Source organism: Aedes aegypti, chromosome 2 (assembly GCF_002204515.2).
Source record: "Aedes aegypti strain LVP_AGWG chromosome 2, AaegL5.0 Primary Assembly, whole genome shotgun sequence".
Taxonomy (NCBI): domain Eukaryota; kingdom Metazoa; phylum Arthropoda; class Insecta; order Diptera; family Culicidae; genus Aedes; species Aedes aegypti.
In genome coordinates, this window is record NC_035108.1 from 55,382,714 (window position 1) to 55,400,265 (window position 17,552).

At 40.8% G+C, this 17,552-nt stretch overlaps 2 protein-coding genes across 2 annotated transcripts in view; one reads left to right on the forward strand and one right to left on the reverse strand.

The window, feature by feature from the left end:
• Positions 1–2,283, forward strand: part of LOC5566267 (troponin C) — a 27,039-nt gene extending 24,756 nt beyond the window's left edge. Inside the window, exon 5 of the mRNA XM_001650610.2 lies at positions 1,696–2,283. Within this exon, the coding sequence (XP_001650660.1) occupies positions 1,696–1,721 (26 nt within the window). The 3' untranslated portion in view covers positions 1,722–2,283. The remainder of the gene's footprint in view (positions 1–1,695) is intronic.
• Positions 2,277–17,552, reverse strand: part of LOC5566281 (probable peroxisomal acyl-coenzyme A oxidase 1) — a 23,010-nt gene continuing 7,734 nt past the window's right edge. Inside the window, exons 2-8 of the mRNA XM_001650609.2 lie at positions 14,747–14,909; positions 14,392–14,684; positions 13,931–14,336; positions 11,443–11,796; positions 10,967–11,381; positions 2,507–2,707; positions 2,277–2,440 (exon numbers count right to left, since the gene is read on the reverse strand). Of these exons, the coding sequence (XP_001650659.2) occupies positions 2,381–2,440; positions 2,507–2,707; positions 10,967–11,381; positions 11,443–11,796; positions 13,931–14,336; positions 14,392–14,684; positions 14,747–14,909 (1,892 nt within the window). The 3' untranslated portion in view covers positions 2,277–2,380. The remainder of the gene's footprint in view (positions 2,441–2,506; positions 2,708–10,966; positions 11,382–11,442; positions 11,797–13,930; positions 14,337–14,391; positions 14,685–14,746; positions 14,910–17,552) is intronic.

Here is a 17,552-nt window from a genome sequence, read left to right on the forward strand (position 1 = left end):
TTAATGTGTGCATTAATTGAAATCCGATAATAAAATGATTTTTGAAAGCCAATTAAAGGGTGTATTTTACCCATTATCCAAATCAATCCATTCCGAATAGTGGGTAAAATTTACTCCTTAAACTGACGTACAGGCCGTTAACTCTTTAATGAGTAAAGGCCCTTTACTCTTTTTATGAGTTAAACCAGTTTCTCTCAAAGTGGGTACTTTTTTACCCTTTAAAGGGTACTTTGGTCTTACAGTGCAGCACCAAATTTTTGGCTTCACTTCAGTTGTTCGTGGACGACAGCCGTTTCAGTCCTGTGCTTCTCACGAACGGAGAAAGTTGCGATCAGTATGCATTTGAATTCTACAGTCAATTGTACTGTATAATATCTTATATTCATTTTTGCTGTTAAATTGCCTCGTACATTGTTTTTCTCACGCATAAAAATGTTTTGCAACACTTGTGACATTGAACACCTTTTGAGTGTTACGAAATTGTAAAATACGTGGTTGTAGTAAGTCTATGAATATCCAAAAAGTTTTAATTCCAAACATAAAAACTGACATCACTTCCAATCAGTGAGAGCGGCGCATCCAATTCATAAACAATGTTGGCTCAGTGAATTCGCGTTCCGGTGCTGCTTTCGAGCACAAATTGACTAAAATACGTGATTTATTGCTCCCAGGAGCATTGTGCCCGAAAAATCAAAGTGTTTCAAGTATTGCATTAGATTTAAGAAGTGCTACGGTGAGTAGAAATACGATTAAAAGTGAGTTTTAGAACGGGCACCGAAATGCCAACAAACAATATCTCGGTGCGTGAAGAAGAAGTGATTCGGTAGTGCGTGGTATTTTTTAACACAAATCACAGCAATAACTACGTGTTTGAATTCAAAACCCGGTAATTTATGAAAAATACATTATGGAATGCTTGCAGTTAAGAAACCACCCCTCTACAATAAGGTTAGTAACTACAAATAATCATTTTTTTGTGATCGCTCTCGAAAATACTGTGAGAAGCGTGGGAGGAGGGAGCGGAAAGTGAAGGGGAGGAGTAAGGTGCCATATTTGAGGCCATTTTGGTACTCATGGAGATATGTCCTTAAATATTGTAGTTTTTTTACGTTTGCAACCTTATTACCAAAAAAAAAAACGCAAATATGGTTCACAAATCATTAGTTTGTAAACACACTCGACATTGGAAGCGAAATATAACGGTGAAACCTATTTTTAAGATCATTGAATGTCATCATCAGCCGAAACACGCCCACCTCTATCACACACACATTACGCAAACGATCCGGCCACATTTTCATTGAAACTTAATCTTTTTCCCACACCTCCTCGGCTAATTTATCGCACACATATGCATCGAATGTCCCCCCAGCAATCGCACACCGACACACATACTTACTGATTCATGGAAAATCACAACGGTGGCAGCTGTGGAAAAGCGTATTTTTCAATCTGTTTGATCCACGCCGTCTTGGCCAATTTCTCTCCACGCTGACTCAAATTAAACAAACCGACTTCCACTTTTCGGAAATGGACAGACGGCATCCTTTACCGATATGCTGTCATAACAACTAATCCATATACTTATTTATTATGCGGCCACATGGTGCTTCATACGATTCACAAGCACATTACCTCCGGCAGTAATTTCGTACTTTACGCTAATGTTTCACTCTTATTGCTTTCTCTTTTCAGAATTCATGGAGATGATGACTGGTTAAATGGGATCGCCATTTACCAATCCCTCCCTATTCCCCTCCATTACGATCGTGGTCACTTTCCCCCTCGGCGAGAGGCACCCAGAATAACCCTCTCAGCACATTTTGTTCTCAATATATGACTTTAAGTTATTATCCTTTTGTAAACTCTTACACATTTTAGAAAAGGTGAAAACGATGAACGTTTTTGTTAGCTCGTGTATTGTTAGATTTTTGACAAGCCTATGTTTAGCGGTATCGGACCTTGCATTACTCTTTAATACTATTTATGTTATGTTTTTGAGCAAGGCGAAGAATGTCCAAGAATTCATCATAAAACATTATCAAATTTGAAGTCATGTGGTTCAACAACATCGACAAACGAAAAGCTGCGGCGTCAAACCAATTAGTATTTTAGTCACCAGCAATCTGTTTTATTCTCTTTTGAATTATGGTTTAGTTTATCTTATTCACTGTATTGTAGCATTGTTCTGCTCTGCGTAAGGAACGATTGAACAGTTTTTTTTTCTCAGTACTCTTCTGCATTATTAATGTTTAATAATAAAGAAAACGAGTTCATTAAAATGAATAACCATGTGTTTTATTATTATTGCACCCTTGTCCCTGATTCCTGTTTATATGATACCTACTTAAGTCTTGGTTGAACGTTTCTCGAAACATCCTTACAGTCTTGACTTCATCAACGGTTTCAGGTAAAGTTCAAATGTTTTGTTGACCGGTTCCTAGAAACAAATAAGAAGATACCATTTAATTATAAACGCACTTGCAAGTTCATCATCACTCATTACCTGATTCAGTGGACTCTTCATGGCCTCGGCGAACAGCCGCTCGTACACATTGCCATCGTAGGCTCCCAGGGCAGATCCGAGCACAAAGTCCGGATAATCGAAGGCGTCTACTATTCCGACGGCATTCGGACGAAGTACCATCAGACAGGCCTCGTAGTTTTGCTCCAGTTTGACGAGGTCGGTTTCGGTCATAGTGGTGAACTGTGAAATGTAGAAGGTGAAATTAGTTTCAACTTTTCGTTCTTTTCAAATGTAAGCCTATAAATAAAAAGTGTAAAAGGGGTGAGGACCAGTGTGAAACAAAATTAAGACTCTCGCTCCCGTTCACTATTTAGGACCCATTTGTATTCCATAATAAAATTAAAATAAATTCAGCTCGATAGGTAAAACTGTAATTGAGTGCAATAATATTATTGGTCAAAATCCGTCATTGATTTGCTTTAAGGTAGCCGAGAGTTTGAATATGGGAAAGGATTGATGAAGGGATTCGTTTTGGTAAATGATACAAATGTTTTATTACCGCACAGTGAATCAATTGTCACCCAACAAGCAGCAACAAAGGCATGGACCAATGCACGAGTTCACTAATTTGACGTTTAAGCGGTGCCGAATTCACTCTTTGCCATGGTCACGTAAATAACACGGCACCGCTCAAACGTCAAATAATGAACTCGTGCATTGGTCCATTGTCATATACTATTCTTGTTGCAACAATTTTATACCGCAACATCAGTTTATCACCACTTGAACAGAATATGACAATGATCGATCACCACGTGTGCAACGATTTTCTCGGCCTCGCTTTGCAATTTTAGAGAACTTTCGCCTTGTTGGTAAACATTGACAAATTTTCGAACAGCATGCATAAAACAAATTTGGTTTCGTTTTCAAAAAACTTGTTTACCGTCAAGCAACCACTATATTGTTTCCCAGAGTCTGGTGGCGGTACGTAGACGACATTTTTGCCCCATTGAAAGAACGATATTTAGACCAGACCCTGAGAATGTTAAATTCCCAACACAGTTCGATTAACTTCACGGTAGAAAAAGAGGTTGAGGGCAAACTGCCTTTCCTCGATCTGACAATCAGCAGGAAAGAAGATGATACATTAAAATTTGGTATTTATCGCAAACCTACGTCCACTTGCGATTCCAACCACTTCGGCGCCCAAAAGCAGGCCGCTTTTCACTCAATGGCACACCGGCTCTACAACATTCCAATGGAACAAGACGAATTCGATAAAGAAGGAAACCAAATCCACGTGGCAGCCGAGATAAACGGGTATGACAGAACATTTGTTAACAAAATTCTCCGAAAACTCAAACGCAAAAGACACCGAAGAAACATAACTACACTACAAACGGATACCGAACAAGTTAGAAGAGTCAGTCTGCCTTTCTTTCCGTATGTAACCAATTCTATTAAAAACACACCAAATCGACAAGGCCTACAAGTTGTACACAAAAGCGATAAGACCCTACGCGACTTACTGTACAAACTTAAGGACAAGATTCCGCCGGACGAACAATCTGGAATATATCAGATAAGGTACCGCGGGGCAAGTGGGAACGAAAAAAACGATAGTTCAAACAAATTGTTTAATCAAATTATCAAATGTCAATATTTCTCAAATCCAACAACACAATCACGTTTTGGCAACATATTTGCTGATGTGTGCATGAAACTAATCGAATAATTTCAAAATTGTGAAAACCTTGGAAGAAAGTTTTAGAATGAGCCATTGGACGCAGTAACTTCACTAAACGGGGCAAGTGGGACACATCCAGTTTCATGCGCCAATCCACATCAGTAAGTCAACCATTACAATAATAGGATTGATAATTCATAGATTTTTAATTTTAAGTACATATTTGATGTACATAAGGGATCAACCATAAAATACGTTACGTTTTAGGAAGAAACCCTTTATTTAATAGTATGTCACCTCACATTTAATACCCAGACAACCAAAATGTACGTATAACGAAATAACCTGGAGGCTCTATATGTGCAAAATTTCACTTATAAGATGTTGCGAAATGGCCTTCTACGTACAAAAGTGGAGGCGATATGCGTGCATATATTATGTGATGAATAATAACATACAATACGAGTGTATAAATATTCTACCGAACTAACCTGCAATATTATGCGACTTAACTTATGATAACAAATGATGATTTGACAGCTGCTACGGATTGATCCGATTTACTTTGTACGTGTGTACGGGACGAAGCAAAATGTACAAATGAACTCAGAAAAGAAGTGTTTTATGCGAGGAAACTCATCAATCTGACGAGTTTATCCACGGTGTTTAGCGAGTTTGATGTAATTAGTATGGATAAACGAGTTGTAACGTGTACTTTCATGCGATTTCTGGTTGTCTGGGTATTAACTGAAAATTCCTCAATAAAAGCGTAAAGAGGAATTAAACATGTTCAAAATATATCATGGACTTTCGTGCCTGTTGTTCAATATTGTGCTTGAAGGTGTCATGCGGAGAGCCGGACTTAACAGTCGAGGCACGATTTTCACGAGATCCGGACAATTTGTTTGCTTCGCGGACGACATGGATATTATTGGGAGAAAATTTGAAACGGTGGCAGATTTGTTCACCCGCCTGAAACGCGAAGCAACAAGAGTCGGGCTAATGGTGAATGCGTCGAAAACAAAGTACATGCTGGTTGGCGGAACTGAGCGCGACAGGGCCCGCCTAGGAAGCAGTGTTACGATAGACGGGGATACCTTCGAGGTGGTGGACGAGTTCGTCTACCTCGGATCCTTGTTGACGGCTGACAACAATGTTAGTCGGGAAATACGAAGGCGCATCATCAGCGGAAGTCGTGCCTACTATGGGCTCCAGAAGAAACTGCGGTCAAGAAAGATTCACCCCCGCACCAAATGCACGATGTACAAAACGCTCATAAGACCGGTAGTCCTCTATGGGCATGAGGCGTGGACTATGCTCGAGGAGGACTTGCAAGCTCTTGGGGTTTTCGAACGCCGAGTGCTAAGGACGATCTTCGGCGGCGTGCAGGAGAACGGCGTATGGCGGCGAAGGATGAACCACGAGCTCGCTCAACTCTACGGCGAACCCAGTATCGTGAAGGTAGCTAAAGCTGGAAGGATACGTTGGGCAGGGCATGTTGCAAGAATGCAGGACAACAACCCTGTAAAGATGGAGTTCGCCACGAATCCGGTCGGAACAAGAAGGCGTGGGGCGCAGCGAGCTAGGTGGATTGACCAGGTACACCAGGACCTGGAGAGCGTGGGTCACAGTCGAGGATGGAGAGAAGCGGCCATGAACCGAGGGAATTGGCGAAATATTGTTGGCGAGGCTTTATCAAGATAATTGATGTAAAGCCAAATAAGTAAGTACGGCATTTTTATGTTCTCTCAGGCGGAGTTTGACTTTTCGGCGGGTTTGACCAATGTAAACTGCTGGAAAATCCTTACAAGGTAAGGTACCGCGGGGCAAGTGAGAATACGGAATAAGTGGGGCGTTTCGTCATAGCTCAACTAGGAAAAGTTTTTCATGGGGGTATTCTTCTAGAAAGTTGAAGATACAATGACAAGGAATGTATTTAGTACTAAACATATTGTTATTTTTATTACCATGTGGTTCATGTAACAGTTGTCAGTTCAGCGCCATTTTCAACTTGCATGACAAATTGTGACACGTTCCACGTCTTACATTGACTCGCAAAAAATAAATGTGTTTTAAGGGGACACGGGAGACCGTGTTATTTTCCCTATCTTTTGTCTCACTCTAACAATTATCATCAAAACTTTGCCGAAGCAAATCTCGAGTTTTAGTGAACCGATGAAGCTGAAAATTTAATCGATTGTGCACCACATATATAGAATATAGTGATAAATTTTTCACATCCATATATGGAGTGGTACTTGAGATCTGCTTCTTCAAATGGATAGGATGATTATAATGACGTCCCGTGCGGCCTTAAATCGAATTTCCATCAGTATGCTATAATTTTGAGTATTATTACAAGCTGCTAACGATAGACCATTATTTTGTTTTCATTTCATATGAAATTTTCGATGGTCTATCTTACCCCAGAATATATTTGTACCTGGGGTAAGTGGGACCTATCAAAACAAAAACCAGAATCAAAACTTTTCGTACACGTTTCATACATTCTCCTAGAGAGTAGTCCCCGCCGAGACTCGAACGAACTGGAGTGTTCGCCCGAGATCTTCACGCAGTTTTGCACACCGTCCATCGTTGCTCTGATCAATCTTGTGAGCTTCCCGGGAAAGCTGTTCTCGGCCATGATTTTCCATTGCTCTATGCGGTCGATACTATCGTATGCCGCCTTGAAATCGATGAACAAATGGTGCTTAGGGACCTGGTACTCACGGCATTTCTGGAGGATTTGCCGCACGGAAAAGATCTGGTCCGTTGTCGAGCGGCCGTCGATGAAACCTGCTTGATAACTTCCCACGAACTCGTTTGCTATAGGTGATAGACGACGGAAGAGAATCTGGGATAGCACTTTATAGGCGGCGTTTAGGATGGTGATTGCACGATAATTTTCACACTCCAGTTTGTCGCCCTTTTTGTAGATAGGGCATATAACGCCTTGCTTCCACTCCTCCGGTAGCTGTTCCGTTTCCCAGATTCTGACTATCAGCCGATGCAGACAAGCGGCCAACCTGTCCGGGCCCATCTTGATGAGTTCGGCTCCGATACCATCCTTGCCAGCGGCTTTGTTGTTCTTGAGCTGTTGAATCAAAGACAAATTAAAGACCTCCATGTCCCTTGCAGTTGCCCAAAATTTTATGGCTCATGAGGCAATCTAGAATGCCGTTAAAAGTGTACTGCGATCTGTCAAACTTGGGTACCTTTTGCACTACCGAGGGACCAAATGCAGTACTAGAAGTGGTACCCAATCTGAGCCCGAGTGTGACGGACCTGGTTGAATGGCATCCTTAACTGCCCCCATCGTGGGAGCTGGTTGATTTCCGCTGTCCGCTGTGCTGACGTAGCCATCGCCTTCGCTGTCCTGACCTTCTGTGCCTGTGTTCTCTACGCCATTCAGGTGTTTATCGTAGTGCTGCTTCCACCTTTCGATCACCTCGCGTCCGTCCGTCAAGATGCTCCCATCCTTATCCCGGCACATCTCAGCTCGCGGCACGAAGCCTTTGCGGGATGTGTTGAGCTTCTGATAGAACTTCCGCGTTTCTTGAGAACGGTACAGCAACTCCATCTCTTGGCATTTCACCTCTTCCAGGCGGCGCTTTTTGTCCCGGAATAGGCGGGTTTGCTGTTTCCGCTTCAGTCTGTATCGTTCCACGTTTTGCCGCGTACCATGCTGCAGCATTGCAGCCCGCGCTGCATTCTTCTCCTCTAAAACCTCCTGGCACTCCTCGTCGAACCAATCGTTTCTTGAGCTCCGTTCCACATATCCGACAACGCTTTCGGCAGCGTCGTTAATGGCTGCTTTGACTGTCCTCCAGCAGTCCTCAAGAGGGGCCCTATCGAGCTCGCCCTCATCCGGCAACGCTGCCTCAAGATGCTGCGCGTACGCATTGGCGACATCCGGTTGTTTCAGCCGCTCGAGATTGTACCGAGGCGGGCGTCGGTACCGTACATTATTGATGACGGATAGTTTTGGGCGCAGTTTCACCATCACCAGGTAGTGATCGAAGTCAATGTTGGCGCCACGATAAGTTCTGAGGAAGTAATGAAGTGTTATTGAATTATCCATTCAGGCAACATAGTATGATAAGTAGGCTTAGAAAAATGCCTGCATGGAAACCAAGAAACAAACATACTGTCAGTTATTGGTCTAATCTTAGCTCGCAAAGACGTTTTTAAGAAAACGGCTTCCAAGTAACTACAGGTTATGTCGGAGAAGTGCCGTCCATCGATCAAAACGTGGTCGATTTGCGATTCTGTCTGCTGAGGTGATCTCCAGGTGTACCGATACGGGAGGCTGTGCTGGAAATAGGTGCTACGAATGGCCATGTTCTTGGAGGCGGCAAAATCTATCAGTCGTAGGCCGTTCTCGTTTGTCAGCCAGTGGGCGCTGAACTTTCCAATCGTCGGTCTGAACTCCTCCTCCTGGCCAACCTGAGCGTTCAAATCTCCTATGATGATCTTGACGTCGTGGCTTGGACAGCGGTCGTACTCGCGTTCGAGCTGCGCGTAAAATGCGTCCTTGTCATCATCAGTGCTTCCGGAGTGTGGGCTATGCACGTTGATTATGCTGAAGTTAAAGAATCGGTCTTTGATTCTTAACTTGCACATTCGTTCATTGATCGGCCACCACCCGATCACGCGTCTTTGCATATCATCCATCACTATGAAAGCTGTTCCCAGCTCGCGTGTGTTGCCGCAGCTCTGATAGATGGTATGATAACCTCTAAACGTTCGCACCAATGCTCCTGTCCAGCACACCTCCTGCAGCGCTACGATGTCGAAACCGCGGGTCTTCAGTACATCGGAGAGTATGCGAGTACTTCCAATGAAGTTGAGAGATTTGCAGTTCCACGTACCGAGTTCCCAATCGCTAGTCCATTTTCGTCGCTGTGGTCTTTGCCAATTGTTCCGGTCCGTATTCTCTCGTTGACGTTCCTGTGCTGATGTGTTTTTACGGTTGGCTTGCAGGGCCTGACACCAACCCCCTAGATTTCCGGAGGACCATTGCCGTAACGGGCGGTAAAACAAACGAATCCAGTGTAGCAGCTCATGCGGTAGATACAAATCATGAAATCCTTTGGGAAAGTGCGAAGCTCATCAAAAGCATTAGGAAAGCTTCGCACTTAAACGCATGGGTATCCATGTTTATCAGCAACAATCAAGGACCGCTGATGAATGAAGACGATCGCCCCATCACATCGTGCCTATTCGATTTGGTAGACACGAAGCACCAGTAGCATTTCTCTTCGGACGTGTACGAGCAACGTACGAAATGCAGTCAGTCGGACATTGTCCCGTAGATGGGCTACATCGCGCCCGAAACCGGTCGACAGAAAGGTAATTTTTAAAACTTTTTGACGATAGTAAGAACTATAAGTGTTATGTCTTATCTCGCGTCGCGTTTCGTGAATGTCGTGTTGTTCTTACGTTAGCACAAATCACACAAATTGATAGTGAGTGCGAGAAGCTTTGACACTACGTTCAGAATGTCCACAGAAATCTACGAACAAGAACGAGAAGAGTTCTCGGAAGAAGGCACAATTGGCATGTAAGAAACAGAACGGATCACTGGAAGAGTGGGTACTGGATTCTGAAGCTGGAGACCATATGTGCAAGGATGAACCATCTTTTTGGCAGTGAGTTCTGTAGCCTAGATATCTCTCAGCAAATCCTTTCTGTGAGTCGCATTCGCAAGAAAAAATATTGCGTCAGTTTTACGAAAGAGTCATGCGTGGTCATGGAAAGTCAACGGGAGAAGTCATCGCCGTGGGTCGTGAGAAGGACGACCTCTACCGGCTGAACCAGGTTGGTCATTCGAGCGCGTGCGTGGCACGTCCAGCCTCCAATTTGGAAATCAGGCATCGGCGATTAGGACATTTGAACGTGGACAGCGTCAAGCCTAGCATGGTAGGTGGCATGAAAGTTTCAAACGGAGCGATGTTGCCGTGTGTCCCCTGTATCGAAGCGAAGCATCAGAGGTTGCCGTTCAAAACCAGAGGCAAAAGAGCGAGTGACATTCTCAAAGTGTTCCATTCGGATGGAGAGCGATGCAGAGACCGTCAATCGGCGGGAACAAGTATTTTGTCACTTTCATCGATGATGCGAGCATACCCAGACCGGAAAGAAGTTGAAGCGCCTGCGCACTGACAATGATGGGAAGTATGTCGGTAAGCATTTCGAGGAGTTTCTCAAGACACACTGAATCCGTCACGAGAGAACAGTGCCTCACAATCCGGAGCAAAACGGGTTGGTTGAACGCATGCTATAAGGCATTACGAAGCCAATTCAATTTTGTAATTACTGACAAAAACAAAATTTCGTTTAAAGATCATTTTTTTAAATCTTCCCAGAGGTTTTTATTTTTCAACTCAGGCCTATACTGCCCAAAAAAGCGTAATTGTCCCATGTGAATAGGAAATCCAGCAAACATGGGACTGACATGCATTTATGGGCAGTATACGGGTTAACCAAGTGTCGGCGGCTACAAAGCAACACATAATATACGAATGCGAAAATGGCAGCTTTAGTAAAGAAAGCTCTCAGGTAATAACTGTAGAAGGGGTCATTGAACACTAAGCTGAGAAGCAGGGTTTGCCCCAGTGAGGACGTAATGACAAGAAGAAGAAGAAGAACCAGCCTTCAAAGTGGGAAACATCTCGTGTCAAATATTTCCCATACAAAGTAAAGTGTCCGAAATTTTAATCAGAACAATATAAGGCTCAACGTAGATGAAATCGAAGATTCAAATTAGTTTTGCAATGAATTCAATAATATGTAATTTTTTATCCGCAGCTTACCCTCAGCAAATCTCCTCTGATCCTCAGTGCTTCATCATACACCACCAACTTGCACAGATTTTGCATAACCGAAATCAGCGGTGTAGTAGCCTTCTGGCAAGCCTTTTCAAACATTTCATAAGCCGACTGCAACACAAACCAGCGGCCATGAACTTCAGCCACCTGGGTAAGCTCCAACCCTGTGAAATTGGTAGCTTCTTCTGGAGTGAAACCTTTGCTCTTTCTTTGCTCAATACGCTGACAAGCCAGACGAAGCTTGTTAGCCACAACCGCTTGGAATGCGGAAATTATCACCGGCACCGAGTCGCTCCACGGGAACTGCTGAACCTGCTTACCGACGTAGTTCTGCAAATAGCTTACCGTTGGCATTAGTGGCTTACCCTGAACGGCTTGGTTCCACATTTTGACTAAAAATCTAGAATAGTAGCAGAAATTTTCGATTTTTCCTTTGCTGATATTATTTAATCTACATTTACCTTGCAGTCTGCAACAGCAAAACGGTGTTCTCGCCTTCGTAAGTAGACGCTGCCGAAGCCAAACTGTAATAGTTCAAGAAGTTGGCACACGTTAGGTATCCATGACCTCCGCAAGCCAAACGGCACACTTCAACACCGGTAGCAGTGTCGGACGTGGAAACCACCTTCAAGCAACATGCTATGGCATGCAACTCCGGAAGGCGATCCAGGCTTCCGGAGTTCAAATCCGATGTCGTTCGCTCATACATCTGCCAAAGATTGTCCGATGTCAACTTCAGTGCGATTGCCTTTGCCACCAGCGGGAACAGCTTCGCTTGTTGAGTAACGTGGTCGATGACCTGCACTTCCGGTAATCTGTAAAATTAAAGTTTTATTTACAAATAGCGGAGCACATGGTAATAAAAATAACAATATTTCTTGTACTAAATACATTCCGTTTCATTGTATCTCCAGCTTTCTAGAAGAATACGCCTTTGAAAAACTTTTCCTTAATGAGGTATGACGGAAGGTCCCACTTACACCGGAATCTTACTTGCCCCGGGGTACCTTAACATAAATTTTCTTCTTTATAACTTTCGTTACATATAATGTTTTTGAACGTTGGTCTTGATTTGTTGTTACATTTGTTGAATTCCGTGCTCTGAATTTATCTTTCGGATGGACGAAGTATTTCATTTTCATTTTTCATTTTCATTTTGCAGCGTTTGGTGGGGCAATGAGAGCGCAAGTCAGTCCAAAGCCGGGGTAAGGGATAGGTAATGGCCGTAATAGTCTATGCGGACCACTTGAACACCATCGGAAAGGATAAGAAGGGTTGGGGTAGGGTATAGGGAATGGAGAAGACTTGACACAGTAATGCGATTAATGCTGCAAAATGTAAATGTGCTGAAAGCAATTTAATTTGAGTTTTGAAGTTTGATTTGACTTATTAAAATTCCAAATAGATCGGCCATTGTACAAGTAAGAAAGAATATGCTGATCGCTTTCTAGAAATTTTATAAACAACAAAATAATAACAATATGAGAGTGATGCTAAGGGCTGCTGATGGCCCAATGCGACGCTTTAGGAGATTTTGATACTGAATGAACATTACTATACATAGCGCAATTTAATCGATGGTGATAACTTTACAAACTTTATCTGTTTTTACACTGATTGACGATGCTGATTTATATAAAAATATTTAAAAAATATTTGATATTAGTTCATTTGTTTATGTGATCTAGGTGTTAATAATGGAAAAAATTTACATACCCTTGATGAAATACTTCCCTGACCAGAAATATTATATTTTGAGCGCCCTTTTCGAAGCTATTCTATCCAGGTATCCATGTACTGCTTTCAATCCTGAAATTATTCTTATTGTGCATGCTCATGCATTATATTAGTGATGCTCATAATCATGCAACAGATAAGAAGGAGAGAAAAAGAGAATATAGGAACAGTGATTAGTAATGAGTTAATTATGTAGTTTTGTTAGAATTATAAACAATTAAACAGCAGTAATGAATAACTTATAAAATTACTTTGCAGCATAGCTGAGCCTTTCGGAACGTAAGACCGATGTATAAAAATAATTTGTTTCGAAATTGTCCGCGTGGTCTTCTAGTGCCCCTATTAGATCAGAATCAGTCATAGACATACATATCGAATGCTCGCCATGACCCTATGACCAACATTTGTATATGTATAGACTTAGCTGATGTGGCTTTTCTAATAGGTAGTTCTTTCACTCATTGATTGTCTTCAAAACCTTGTCAAGTATAGAAAATTGATTTTATTTCATTTATTACTACATTAAAGCTACATTGTACTTATTAAGTATTAGGTATTATTTTATGTTTTTATCACTATTGATATTATCAAGGCCAGAATCCCAGTGAGTGAAGAATTTTATAGTACTAGAACACCATAGAAGATCGCTTAACATTACCTAATCATGGAACGGCTTTTTGCTCTATTATTTTAGGTAGATGCTATTGATCTCCCTTTGCTCCTATCCACAACCCGGTGCACGCGCCCTGTTGGTTTTCGAAAACCTCGTAGAAGATTACAAACCGTCAATGGCATTCCCAATTACTACCCCACATTGCACATTCAAGGGTCTGATTGTGCTCCTAACCCACCCTCAGTCTGTAATCTTCTCGCCAGTTTGAAATTATATTTTCCCGAAGTGAAAGTAATTTTGATGAGTGATAGCGTAGTGCAGCCCAACTGCATAGTACAGTAGTTTAACCAGAATCTTTAGGTCAGAAGATAAAATCTAAATTTTGTAATAAAAAGGTTGCCATTGCTTTGAAATTTACCCAACATCTAATCAAAACTACTAACAACAGCGATCAATTATCAAAATTCATCGCTCCCTGGAAAATATAATCCCAAGCCCAGGGATCTTTCGGATGGACGAAGTATTGCACAAAATTCTTCACATTCACAAGTCACCACGAAGATCAAGTCTACCCAGCCAACCTAACATATCAAACTTACTCAGGATTGATATGACTCTGCCGTCTTACGCTGGAATACCGTACAGCTATAGTGGCAGCCTTTGCCAACGACTGTGCCATGTTTCTAACGATGATCACCCTAACGAACACCATCGTTCCGTAGGCCAACACAGAAGAGCTAGGTTTCACATAGGTTCCATCCCTCATCAGTTTGGCATTCTTCATCATCATGCTGCTTCGTGGAATACGGACGTTCTTCAAACCCAAATAACCGTTGTTCACGCCCTTGTAGCCCATTTTGTCCCCGATATCTCCGATGTCAATGCCCGGCATTGGCATGTGAGTTTCCGAATCTCTCACCTGTACCATGAACGGGTGAATTCCATAGCATTTCCCATTGGAGTATAGCTGGGCCATCACAACGCAATGGTTGACGGTTTGCGCCACTGAAATAGGACGTATTGTATTAAAAAGAAGGTTGAATTAGACCACACAACTCACAAGCACCGGGCCACCATTTGTAGGAAGTCAACGTCGGGCTGTTGATGACGAATTCATCCGTTTGCGGATCAAAAGTAGCGGTCGTTTCCAACCCTCTCAGGAACGTTCCATGGCCCAATTCGGTCTGCGCATATGAGCCGATGATTTCACAGTTCAACGCCTTCCCAAGGTATTGCTCCTGTTGTTCTGGGCTGGCATGACCCATTATGGCCGGAACGAACATCGAAAAGTGGATTCCCAAAGGATTGCCTTCCTTGATGAAGCCTGACCCGAGGAGGGCCTCCATAAAGTGGCTGGAATATTAGATGGTTGGCTCTAATCTTGTATACAAGATACAATTTAAAAGAGTACTCACACATAATTCTTGGCGTCGTATTTCCCTTGATCAGTTAGAAGTTTCTTAACTTTGGAGAAGATTACCGTGGCTTTACGTATCGTTTCCTCGTACAACTCTTGGTGAGATGCAAAGTGTAGCGGTACTTTGTCCTGAAACTCCGGTTGACTTTCGAAGTAGGTTTCTTGAAGAAATGAAAATATTTCGGTGGTGAATCTACATTCTCAGGGTTAACACGTCTTTCAAAAAGTTTTGCTTCATTAATATCTATTCTCTTCATTAACATCTATAGTACTGGCCAGAATAAAGTACGCATTGGCCGTTTTTCCATACAAAATAGTCAAGTTTGGAGGCTTATATCTCGGTTTCTAGATGTCCGATTGACCTGAAATTTTCACCGCAGCTTGAAAGTAACCTCAAATTTGCTAGGCATAGTTCATAGTTTTTCATTAACACACTTTTATGCTATCGCAAATCTCAAATTTTTATAAAAATGACAAAAAAATTTCAATAGAAATGATTTTTAAATGGAAATATTTAGAGCACTGTGTCTTTCTGCAAAAATTTGCAATTTGATGAGACTCACAAGTTTGCAGAACATCATATTTCGGTAAAACTGATTGTTTTCAAAATATTTAAAAAAAAAAAACTATGCAATTTGTCGCAAATTGAGAGATTTTAAATTATTCAAAAGATTGTGTTTCAAATATAGTGATATTCCAATTGAGTAAAATCTATGTTATATCTATTATATTAATAGGCTGTGATGAAAATTTCAGATCAATTTGACCACTAGAAGCTGAGATTCAGATCTCCATACTTGACCATTTTGTTTGGAAAAACGGCCAATGCGTACTTTATTCTGTCCAGTACTGTATATAACATATTCATAAACGCATAATTATAATTTTAATTGCATATAACATGTCCATAAACGCATATTTGTTCAAACAAATTTTGGTAGTTGTTTAAAGTTGGCCAAATGAAGACGTAGGTTTATATGGAAATTTCAATGGAGAAATTTAGATAAATGTTCTCAACACGGCAGAACTTTTATGTAAGTTCAAACTTATCCTCTTTAAGACTAAACGTATTACTCAAAATATAAAAAAGAAAGTTGCTCAAAAGAATAAATTAATCTGGCAAATAGAAGCAGAGATGTCCATAAATTTTTGTTCTAGATTTGTGTTCCAATATAATAACAACATGCAAAAATAGGATAGGAAGGAAACCAAATTTGTATCCACACCGTACATACCAAGCTTAAGTGAGAAACTGTCCAAAATACTCGCTAAGCATGGCATAAGTCTAGCGTATCAGACACGAGACAAGATAATAAACACAGTGTTTAGTCAACTTAAAGACCCAATCCCAAGACACAAAATGCGAAATGTCGTATATGCTATTCCATGTGAAACAGACGACGGGAAAGTCTACGTGGGACAAACAGGCAGAATGTAAGAAACGAGAATAACCGTACATAAGGAAAAAGCTGGGGGTGCGAACTGGATATCAACAAGCAGCCAGGCTGCTGCCAAGCTAAAATTTTCATAAAAATAATCCGAGTATGCCTAGAAGTGTGCGATTATTACTTAGTCACGCTAAAAAATGTTATACATTTTATGTGACACAAAAACTGAAAACTTTTTAAGAAACATTATAGTTGGTCTTATTCATGAATATGTTTTTAAAAACTTTTGTAGCATATATTTCTTCCTAATGGGGATTTTTTTTTTTATTTCCGTACAAAGTGGGCCGAAGGGTCTCAGATTTTCATGAAACTTTTTCCACAGGCAGGGCTCATCAGTATATGAATAAAACAAATTGAGAAAAATTCAGGGTCGCCTATTTTCCCGGAAAACTCAGTTGGAATTTTTTTGATTTCCCCTGACACCACTAACTTTGAAAAATCATAACTCAAGAACGAAGCATCATAGAAACAAAGTTTTTTTTTATGAAAATGAAAGCAAATTTTCTCAGGAATAAAAAAAATTAACTGGAAAAAGTTTTCAACAAAATGTTCCACTATTGAGAAAATTCGTAAAGAAAAGCCGGAAAAACTATGCTCCAACTCGTGGAAAATTTTCAAAAAAATATTTTTGATAAGGTAATTTTAAAAGCTTTAATCGCTGAAATTTTTGAAATGTACTTTTTTTTCGTTTCTGAGTTATGGCCAATTTTGTAAAAAATGTGCAAATGTGCCATTTTGAGCCTTTTCTTTGAAAAATCATAACTCAAGAACGAAGCATCGTAGAAACAATTTTTTTTTAAATGAAAATGAAAGCAAATTTACTCAGGAATAAAAAAAAATATATTAACTGGAAACAGTTTTCCACAAAATTTTCCACCGTTGAGAAAATTCGTAAAGAAAAGCCGGAAAAACCATGTTCCAATTAGTGGAAAACTTTCAAATATATTTTTGAGAAGGTAATTTCATAAGCTTTAATCGCTGAAATTTTTGAAATGTTCTTTTTTTTCGTTTTTGAGTTATGGCCAATTTTGTGGAAAATGACCATATAAGCATTTTCTTTGAAAACCCATATTTCAATCGAAGCATCGGAAAAACAAAGATTTTTTATCAAAGCAATTGCAAATTTTCTAAAACATCTGAAAAAATATATGGGATTGGTTTTAATGAAGTATAAGTCGGAATGGATGATATTTTTCATGAAAAATTACAGAGTGAATGGCTAGAGATGCTAGTATTAGAAAGCCAGCATAAATTAATAACGCCAAACAATTTTTCGACTAAGCTGTGTCGCAAAAGGTGAAAGACCAATTCAAAAAAGATTGGGAATTTATCTAAGCAACTGAAAATGACTATTCA